General features: G+C 37.1%; 3 protein-coding genes across 3 annotated transcripts; all 3 read left to right on the top strand.

Annotated features, from left to right (window-relative positions):
• Positions 1-2228, top strand: LOC143428186 (odorant receptor 4-like). Its single transcript, XM_076902905.1, has 6 exons — positions 1-195; positions 431-683; positions 846-949; positions 1151-1483; positions 1721-1996; positions 2160-2228. The coding sequence occupies exons 1-6, from the start codon at positions 1-3 to the stop codon at positions 2226-2228; spliced, it is 1230 nt and encodes a 409-aa protein (XP_076759020.1).
• Positions 2229-2993: 765 nt separating this feature from the next.
• LOC143428185 (odorant receptor 4-like) lies at positions 2994-5686 on the top strand. Its single transcript, XM_076902904.1, has 9 exons — positions 2994-3188; positions 3253-3505; positions 3940-4043; positions 4100-4432; positions 4640-4915; positions 5096-5154; positions 5229-5457; positions 5525-5594; positions 5640-5686. Exons 1-9 carry the CDS (start codon positions 2994-2996, stop codon positions 5684-5686), a joined length of 1566 nt encoding a protein of 521 aa, XP_076759019.1.
• LOC143428184 (uncharacterized) lies at positions 5686-10680 on the top strand. Its single transcript, XM_076902903.1, has 17 exons — positions 5686-5880; positions 6135-6387; positions 6465-6568; positions 6682-6981; positions 7440-7715; positions 7878-7934; positions 8009-8045; positions 8144-8333; positions 8390-8437; positions 8541-8700; positions 8748-8854; positions 9002-9095; positions 9198-9450; positions 9523-9626; positions 9727-10038; positions 10211-10486; positions 10612-10680. Exons 1-17 carry the CDS (start codon positions 5686-5688, stop codon positions 10678-10680), a joined length of 2835 nt encoding a protein of 944 aa, XP_076759018.1.
• Positions 10681-10851: the final 171 nt, after the last annotated feature.

The following is a 10851-nucleotide window of genomic DNA, read 5'->3' as shown; positions in this document are numbered from 1 at the left end:
ATGCAATCGAGAAGGCACTTGGACGTGTCGATAATCTTGTGCACTTTGCTGTTGAAGATCGTTGGACTATGGCTAACTCAGGACTCTGTTGAGGAACGTCGAAGGAAGGCGATGATCGCTTTCACTTTGTTCTCCACGATCTTCGCCACGTTCGTCGAAGGCAGAGATTTGTATTTCACGTGGTTGCATAAGGGAGTAAGTTTATCGAATCCTCTTAAATTCACATTCGTGGCAATTAAGTTGCATCGTTTGCTGAATGTTGCTTTTATGTTTTTTTTTTTTTAAATTGAATTGTCAATGTCTGATAACGTAAATAGTTGTCACTCGTATGATTAATCTTGAACGGGAGACATCAGTATTTTTAGCGGTGCAATTCTTGTAGACGCTATTTTATAATCCATGTAACTAGGTGTATTCTGTTGCATTCTAGGATGTACTTTATGTTTTCACCAACATTTTAACCGTGGTTATGGCTTTAATTAAGATATATATCATACTGATGCACAAAGTGGAGTTTCTAGATCTGATTGCGTACATGCAAGACAAATTTTGGAACGTTGATCATGATACCAACGAGGAAGCAATTTTGGAGAATTGCAGGAGGACTTGTATCTTTTTTATTTCTGGCGTTAGCCTTATTGGTGTATGCGTTATGTTCTCGTACGTATCATCACCCTTTACAGGTGAGTTGACCATTTTTAAGCGCAGTATCTGGAAACGCGCTTCATTAAATTATCCTTCTCGACTTTTTTTCATCGTCACGTGTTTATTATAAAATTGACATCCGTGTCAAGGGATTCTTATGTGTGTTTTTGTGCAATAAATGATTTTCGCGTTTGTTACAGCGCACAGCTCAGGTAATGAATCTGAGAGATTGCTTATATTCAATATGTGGACAGATCTACCCTTGTCAACGACGCCTTACTATGAAATGACCTATGTTCTGCAGGTATTTCACGTTTTACGATTTTTAAAAGCATGCTGCTTATTTGTTATCATATTTTAATGAATAATATAGCAATAATTTTTTTACAAAAAGTAGTAGTTTATTATAGAAGTAAAGGAATAAGATAATAGATAAGATAAAAGTCAGGATTTTCAACTATGCAAATATAAAACGAAGCAATATCAAAATCTGGTCTTCTTACAGGTTGTAACTTTGTGCCAAATAGGGGTGTGTTATTTTTGCTTCGACACTATTTTCTGCATCATGACTATTCACGTGTCTGGTAACTTTAACATTTTACGGTACCGATTCTCGAAACTGTGCGACGTACATTTTCAAATAACCGAAAAAGGGGCACAATCGATACTGGAGAACCACGTACGCGCGACATATGCGAAACTTAAGATTTACGTTCGACAACATCAAGCGTTAATCTACTTTTGCGAAAAACTTGAGGACGTCTACACGATGATTATACTTGGACAAGTGTTGATGTCCAGTTTATTGATCTGCTTGTTTGGATACCAAATGTTGTTGGTTGGTTACTTTCTATATCTCTACGAATCTGTAATCATGTTAAAAATATTTGACTTCGCAGCGGAGTCATTAGAGTTGCTGAGCAAATGTGGGGTTATTTAATAAGAATAGGTTCCCTTCTAAGTGGAAATACTCAAGATACTGTGTAGATAGTTGGAATACTCAGAATCCTGTACACATATTTCAGTTTTTAGATGAAGATGGTGTATTTCGAATATCGTGTCTGTTTTTTCTTAGGCTCATGCACCTCCAGAGAGACGTTCCATGTTCTTCTTTCTCATAAGTGGCTCGATGGCTCTGCTGTTTATGTTCACATACGGTTGTAATTCTGTAATGGACGGGAGTGCCGACGTGGCAATGGGAGCATACTCAACGCTATGGATGATAATGCCAATGAACAAATTAGGGAGGATGCTGCGAAAGGATTTAATAATGGTAATCGTGAGGTCCAGGAAAATGTGCTGTCTGACTGCGAACGGATTCTTTCCCGTGTCGCTAAAGACTTATACTTCGGTAAGCGAGCAACGGGATTTAACTTTTCATTATTATCATTAGTTGTGAACTATTGCCAACTGTGAAACGCGACTTATATCACGAGATTTTTCAATTTTACTGTAACACCTGCATACTTAAATCGAACATTCGAAAGTTAAAATTATTTAATTTATTGTTACAGATCTTGAGCACTGCCGTATCGTATTTCACATTATTACGAAACCACGCAGAACAATCGACTATAACATAACTAATATCTAAATATCCGATCAACCTGTAACACGAACGTAAACTATTCGAACGACTATGCGTCCATGTCTATCACTTGCATACATATATCTCATAAAAGAGTAATAAACGTAATTGCCTCATCTTCGATTTTTCGTTTCATTTTGGCAGTTTTCCAAAATTGCTTCTCAACATTCTTTAATGTAATCAAGACGATAAAATGTATACCTGGTATGTATCGTACAGTGTTCGCTTTGCTGGATCCAAATTAAGACGTCCATCTTCGCAAATTAGTGATTGAGGCTTTGCACTGTGCACTTATTTACTTGAGCTCGTTTCACTTTCGTAATTCACAGATTCCACCTGGACGACGAACAGGCCACTGTAGGACCACAATCAAACGATAGAAGAGTGACTAGGCTATGGTTCACCCAACGCTCTGCGCCCTTGAAAAATAGTCCTCCACTTTGAAGTTGCCCGTCTGTGTTCAGGCTACAGAATAATATTCGACGTTCACCACATAGTCAACGATCGATAGGTGACAACTGGAGTTCAGAAAATGGCAAATCATAAAGAATCAGAGGTCGGTGAATAATGCAACGCAGACAACTGTTCCTACTACTTAGAAAGGTGACAATCATTTTTTGAAGCTATAAGAACGCCCAATGAACCGTGGAATGGAAGGTGTAAAAAAGGATCAACGCTTTATCTATCGTTGCGATCATTTTTGCGTGCCAAAACGCCAGGAAAGTGATACACCGGTGGTTTTGAACGATCGACAGTCATCATGCAGACGAAGAAGTATTCAGACCTATCGATAAGCCTGTGTACCTTCTTGTTGAAGTTGGTAGGTCTATGGAGAGCTGACAATCCTAGCGCAATGCGTCGACGACTGATAATGCTCTCTTACACGTTGTTTCACACGCTATTGGCTATAGCCATCGAAGTCAGAGATTTTTATTTCACGTGGATCAACAAGGATGTAAGTGTAATAGAGTTATTTTACGTTAAATTTGTATATAAATTTAAATTTTGCTACGCTTCAGGATATCTTTTATGTTCTCACTAACTCCTTAACCATATTCATGGCTTTGGCGAAGATATATATTATCTTGATACACAAGGTCGAATTTTTGGATTTGATCGCATATATGGAAGACAAATTCTGGAACGTTAATTATATAAGTGAAGAGAAAAAAATATTAGATGGCTGTAGAAAAACTTGTATGTTTTTCGTACTCACTGTCAGCATCGTTGGACTATGCGTTACTGTGTGTTATATAATGAACCCTCTAATTGGTAAGTTAAAACAATTTCCTCTAGGAAATTTTTATTCGATCGAAAGAAAAATTTATGTGATGAATTATTGCCGTTTGTCATATTATATATTCAAAGAAAGACCAAAACTAAGAGACTTTTATCTCAAAGAGAAGATTATTTCAAGGGTAGACTATAGTAGTTGTTTAAATTTATCTTGATATCAATTATAGTTTCGCAAAATCGCAAATATATGGTGTCATTTAATTATTTTTTACTAACATAGAATTTTTTTCTAATTTTCGATGCACTGATTTGTAACTGACCAAATACTAAGTTTTCAAAAATGCCGGTTAATATTGAAGCGCGTACTCTCTATATTTACAATTATGTTTTTATAATTGCTTGTATCTGTCTTGCTTCTCTGCTTGAAACCCTCAACAGAAGGTAACATGCAATTTGTACATTTGTTGCAGCACGTAGTGCAAACAACCAATCCGAAAGATTGTTTTTATTTAATTTATGGCTCTCTGGTCCGATGACGGCCTCGCCTTACTACGAAATGACATACACCCTACAGGTACTATACAATTATCCATGTTTCAGAGAGCATAGCAATTATGATTGTTCTTACAGGTTATAAACATGTATCAAATAGGAGTGTGCTATTTTTGCTTCGATACAATTTTCTGCATTATGGCGGTACACTTATCCGGTCAGTTTCGTATACTACAACTCAGGTTTACGAAACTGTGCAACATAGAATATCGAATAACCGAAAAAAGTGCAGAAACGATGCTGAAAAACCATATAGAGAAGTCTTACAGAAAATTTAAGAGATACGTACAAGAGCATCAGGCGCTTATCCGTTTTTGCGATAAACTCGAGAATGTGTACACGTTGATTATACTCGGTCAAGTGTTGGTGTTCAGTTTGTTAATTTGCTTGTTTGGTTATCAGATATTGTTGGTTAGTGTCTGACGTATCTGCACAGAAAATTAGAACCAGTTAATCATACAAGACATATACATTCATTAATTTACAGATTGATAATTTGGAAATTTCGCACAACTATTCAATCACACACATATATGTGTACCATTAAAATAATATATATAGTATATTGTAGTTTTTAAGTAGGGACGCAAATTTTTTAAACATTGAATTTTTTCTTAGACCAATGCTCCTCCTGCGAGACGTTCGATTTTCATCTGTCTGATGACCGGTTCTATGGCGTTGTTGTTCATGTTCACCTACAGTTGTGATGTGGTGATAGAACGAAGTGATGACATTGCTATCGGAGCATATTCAGCGCTGTGGACAATTACAAGAATGGATAAATCGGGGAAGATGCTTCGTAACGATTTAATATTAGTAATGATCAGAGCCAGACGAGTCTGTTGTCTGACCGCGAACGGATTTTTCCCTGTGTCGCTAGAAACTTACACTTCGGTAAATATAGTACGCACTGCAGAGAAAATCCATCACAACTTTCACTTTAATGATAGATAAAAAAATAGTTGACTAATTTAAAATGTGAAATATATGGAGTATTCTTAGGAATAAAATTCGAGAAATAATTAATTAAAGTAGTACGTGGGAGTTTAAAGTAGTGTAATTTAATTGTTGCAGATTCTAAGTACTGCAGCTTCGTATTTCACACTATTAAGAAGCCACGTAGAACATACATAGCTAACGTAACTGATATCCGTTAAAAGGAAATGTATTCGTAAAAAAAAAAATTAACAAATGTAATTTGTTATAGCCTCTGGGTAGTACCTCGTATTAAAAACATACTATTAACACAAGTATTAAAAGATTACGCAATACTATTTAATGAATTAACAAAGATTAACCTTCGAACACCATACTCCACATTTAAGCAACGTCGCAAGTCATTTGTAAGGTTTATCGTTTCTTCAGCTACAGTCACATTCTACTGCCAACCATTACGTAATTCTACGCAGAGTTCTATACTCGATACCCACCCCCCTGTTCGTTAAAGCATGAATAAATCATTGATCGTAATAACAATTGCATGTTACGCGAATACCAACAAAGAACAATGCACTGTGTCACTTAAAACCAAATATACCATGTACATTTGCAAATCAAAGACACGCTACGTCTGGTCAATTGCTTCCGATACTTTTCGACAATTGACCGGTTCGCGCAGCTATAAATTTCGAATTGATCCGTCCGATCGTTCGAGATTCAGTATGATGAGCGTGAAGTATCGCAAGGACATTTCTTTCAGTCTAGCAGCTTACTTCCTGAAAGTCGTCGGCATCTGGTTGGCCGCGAATCGGTTCGAGGAATGGTTCAGAAACACAACGGTGGTGTACACCATCACTACACTGATCTTCTCTATATGGGTTCAGATGAGAAGCTTGTACTTCTACGGAGGCGACTTCAGCGTAAGTGTATTCTGTGAAGCAATTTTTGCGTCTTTGTATGCGCACTCAATTTTAATTTGACGTGGATTCAGCTGCTGACTGTGAGACCATAGTGAAAATATTAATGTAACCCCGCACACGTTACTCAAAAGAAGTGATTAATTTCTCAGTTATTATTTACTCGATTAATTATTAACTCGATTTTTAAATTTTGATTCTCAGAATTAATTTTTATGTAATGTCTGTGTACAATTCATTCAATTCGAATGATTCAGGTTTTCGGCTACATCCTGTGCAATAGTTTGGGATTGTTCTTGGACTTGCTCAAAATAATCCTGATATTCATACACAAAAAGAAATTTCTCCACCTGATCGTATACATGCAAAAGAATTTCTGGCACTTCGATTACGACGAGTACGAAAATTTGATCGTAGCAGAAGCGAAGCAAATGTGCTTCTACTTCGTCTGTGTATTCTCATTTTTCTCTCAATCCACGGTCGTCTCCTACACGATACGACCACTTATATGTAAGTTTACTTGATGTTATAATTCGAAGACAAAACCACGAATGAGAAACGAAAATCTGTTGGTAATGCAATTTTAGCAAACATCGGGAAAAATGAATCAGAACGAACGCTCATATTTAATATGTGGCTGGATCTACCGTTGTCAACAACACCATACTATGAAATTATGTACGTGATACAGGTACTGCTCTTTTTCCTAGAAAAATATTATATTCCTTCTAAATTACAAAAACAGGAATTTGGATCACTTAATATTTTATTAATAAGAATAATTCTTCTTACTGATTCGCATAGGCTTTCGCTTTATATCAGGCTGGCGCGTGCTATCTCTGCTTCGACAACATATTTTGCATTATGTGTCTACATGTCGCCAGTCAATTTCGTATATTGCAATACAGGATGGCAAACATACAAAGGCCAGAGGACGACTCTTTTTCAAAGCAATGTTATGTCACTCTTAAACGCTATATTCAACAACACCAAGCTCTGATTGATTTTTGCACCACGCTCGAAGAGACATATACAGTGATTGCACTGGGTCAAGTGATAATGTTCAGCAGCCTGATATCGTTCCTGGGATATCAAGTGATTTTGGTGGGTATGAATCATAAATACATATACTACAAATAAGGCACAATAAATAAGTAAAAAGTAATTCTCGTAATCTAGTTCTCTATTTTAAATGCAATGCAAAGTCAACTGTAAGCAGATTCAGTCAGGCCCACAGACCAGTAGACTCGAGAAACTTGAAGGAGTGCTATTGATCTTCTGATCAGCTCATCTGAATTTGCTTGGGCTTAATTAAAGTGAATAGGTTGCGTTAATGAAAATACTAATTTTTTCGTCTTATATCGTTTAGCAAAATAACATTTTATGAAATAAAAGCTATGTATACTAACCTGTAAGTTATATTCTATACTAAACTACTCTCTGCCAGTTGTGTCATAAGTGGGACAGTTTGTCGAAAAGGAAACCTATTTCGTACGTGAAAATTGTATACCATTGTACAGTCGAACATCTGTTTAATATTTTCAATATTTCGTGGTATGCAGGTGGACCTGGCTCCATCATGGCGTCTTTCTTTCATAAACTATTTACTGGCCACCATGTGTCAGCTGTGGATGTTCGCTTACAGTTGCGATTGCGTGACGAGAGAAAGTGAGAATGTCTCTCTGGCTGTATATACAGGGCCATGGATAAATCTGCCGATGGACAATTTTGGGAAAATGGTACGAAAGGATTTGCAACTCGTCGTCATAAGATCAGGTCGATCTTGTAATCTGACTGCCGGTGGTTTCTTTCCTATATCTCTTGAAACCTATACCAAGGTAACTATCATCGAATACTTAGTGCCTTCGTAACGTGTTATCCATTCAATTAGACAATTTAATTTTATCATTTACAAAGTCACGAGTTAATCGTTTCTTGTTCATGCGATTGTTGCTGGCGATTGTTGCTGGCGCTTGTTTTGTCATACTTCTTCATTACAGATCATGAGTACTGCGATGTCATATTTCACCATAATGAAGCAGCGTACCGTGGACGCAGCAAATACATAATTTCCTTAGCTTTCGTCTCGTATATGTATGCAAGGTATCATCTACTTACAGCGTTACATAAGATAGCAAATCGAAAAGCTAGAATGAAATTATTTCTTTGTACTTTTAATAATGATTATTTGCATAACCAATTGCATATGACATAATATCTAAATATCTTGACTGCATTAATGCTTTCTACCATCATTTTTTGGTAGCATTCTTTCAAGTATTTACGAACGGCTGTAAAGAAGCGGAAATAACCAAACTCACCACTAATTTCTGTTGGATCACAGTATTTCCGAACATAATGTTACAATTTATTTTTTACACAAGTTCCAAAGACATGTTCCTCTCCGTAGAGCCACATTATGCTACCAGCCACTACGAAATTCCACTCACAGTCCCGTACTCGATATCCACCCCCACTGTTCTTTAAAACATGAATAACTCATTGATCACAGTTACAATTGCACATTTCGCGAATACTACCACTTAAGTTCAAGTACACTGTATGTACATAATGAAGCAATAGAGAATCATTTGCAGATCAAAGGCACGCTACGACCGTCCAATTTCCTCCGATACTTTTCGATAATTGACAGGTTCGCGCAGCTATAAATTCCGAATTGATCCGTCTGGTCGTTCGAGATTCAGTATGAGCTTGAAGCACAGCAAGGACATTTCTTTTAGTATAGCAGCTTACTTCCTGAAGGCAGCCGGCATCTGGTTGGCCTCGAATCGTTGCGAGGAATGGTTCAGAAACATCACAGTGGTGTACACAATTACTTCACTGATCTTTTCTATATGGGTTCAGTTCAGAAACCTATATTTCACCTGGGGCGACTTCAACGTAAGTGCAAACTTCAGTTTTGTGTTTCCGTGATTAGTTCAGAATTGATCTCGTGCTATCAAACAAACTTCATATCGTTACATGCGATCTTAATTTAATTTCGCATTGGATGGACCAATGGCTTTAACATGCGTCAGTTCTAAAACTGCAGTGAAAAAAGCCATCAGTTTCTTACTTATTTCTTCACGTACGTCCTACAGAATATTAACATTGAATATTAAAGGTGGATACATAGTAACAAAATTAACAACCTAAGAGACAGTGGACAAGATTATTACTTTCAACTATTTTTACTTACAAGCTATTTTTACTTACAAGTCACGAACTTTATCAAATAAAAATACTTTTTCTAATTCTTACTTTGAATGAATGATAGTACGTAACGCATGTACGCAATTTATTCAGTTCGAACGGTTTAGATTTCCGGCTACATCCTGTGCAACAGTTTGGGACTGTTCATGGACTTGTTCAAAGTAGTCCTGATATTCATACACAAAAGGAAATTTCTTAACCTGATCGTTTACATGCAGAAGAATTTCTGGCATTTCGATTACGACGATTACGAATATTTGATCGTAGCAGACGCGAAGCAAATGTGCTTCTACTTCGTCTGTGTATTCTCATTTTTCTCCCAATCCACAGTCTGTTGCTACGTTCTGCGACCACTTATATGTAAGTGTTCTTGACATTTCGATGACAAAACCGCGAATGATAAACGAAAATCTGTTGGTAATGCAATTTTAGCAAACATCGGGAAGAATGAATCAGAACGTGCGCTCATATTTAACATGTGGATGGATCTGCCATTGTCAACGACGCCATACTTTGAGATTATGTACGTGATACAGGTATTACTCTTTTTCTTTAAATTACACTTTTCTTTTTCGACATAGCTAATATATGCCTGCTATAATTAAATAACTAAATTTCTCTTACTGGTGCGCGTAGGCTTTGGCTGTGTATCATAATGGTGTGTGTTATCTCTGCTTCGACAATATGTTCTGCATTATGTGCCTACACGTCGCCAATCAGTTTCGCATATTACAATACAGGATGACAAACGTACAAAATGCAAAGAATAAAGAGGAACACGTCTGTTCTTTCGAGGAATGTTATGTCACTCTTAAACACTGTATCCGACAGCACCAATCCCTAATCAGATTTTGCGATGTACTCGAACAGACGTGCAGAATGATTGTACTGGGGCAAGTGATAGTTTTCAGCGCGTTAATATCTTTCATAGGATATCAAGTGATTTTGGTAAGTATGTGTAACAATTATATACATATGGAAAAAGTGACTTTACCGAGATCGTGTTTAAACTCTTTACTGTGCCCCAAACGTGGGGTCGAGACAGAGATAGTTAACTACAAGTAGATCCAACCGAGCGTCGAACATCTGTTTCACATTTTCCATATTTCGTGACACACAGGTCGACTTGCCTCCATCATGGCGGCTTTCTTTCATAAGCTATTTGATGTGCACCATGTGTCAGCTGTGGATGTTCACGTACAGTTGCGACTGCGTGACGCGGGAAAGCGCGAACGTCTCTTTGGCCGTTTACACGGGGCCGTGGATAGATTTGCCGATGGACAAGTTTGGAAAAATGGTACGAAAGGATTTGCAACTGGTCATAATAAGATCGAGACGAGTTTGTAATCTGACCGCCTGCGGCTTCTTTCCTATATCCCTTGAAACTTATACCAAGGTAATTGGTATCGAACACATGTTTTCTAACGTGTCAATCACTCGTTTTCAATTTTAAACGAGTTCATTCTTTCTCGTTTTTACGGTTTTTAATGATACTTGTTTTGTCATATTTTTTCATTGCAGATCATGAGTACTGCAATGTCGTACTTTACCATAATGAAACAGCGTACCGTGGACGCAGCAGATACATAGTTTCTTTAGCCTCTATGTCGTGTGTGTATGCAGGGTACCATCTACCTAACGTTACAGCTGAATGATTTGATGCGAGGTAGCAAATCGAAAGGCTAGAATAACATTGTTTGTTTCTGCTCTTAATAATAATTATTTATATAACCAATTACATATGATGATTTATAACCCTCC

The sequence above is a fragment of the Xylocopa sonorina genome, chromosome 10, assembly GCF_050948175.1.
Source record: "Xylocopa sonorina isolate GNS202 chromosome 10, iyXylSono1_principal, whole genome shotgun sequence".
NCBI classification, from domain to species: domain Eukaryota; kingdom Metazoa; phylum Arthropoda; class Insecta; order Hymenoptera; family Apidae; genus Xylocopa; species Xylocopa sonorina.
Note: the sequence above shows the minus strand (reverse complement) of the source record. Positions and strands in the feature narration are given on the sequence as shown.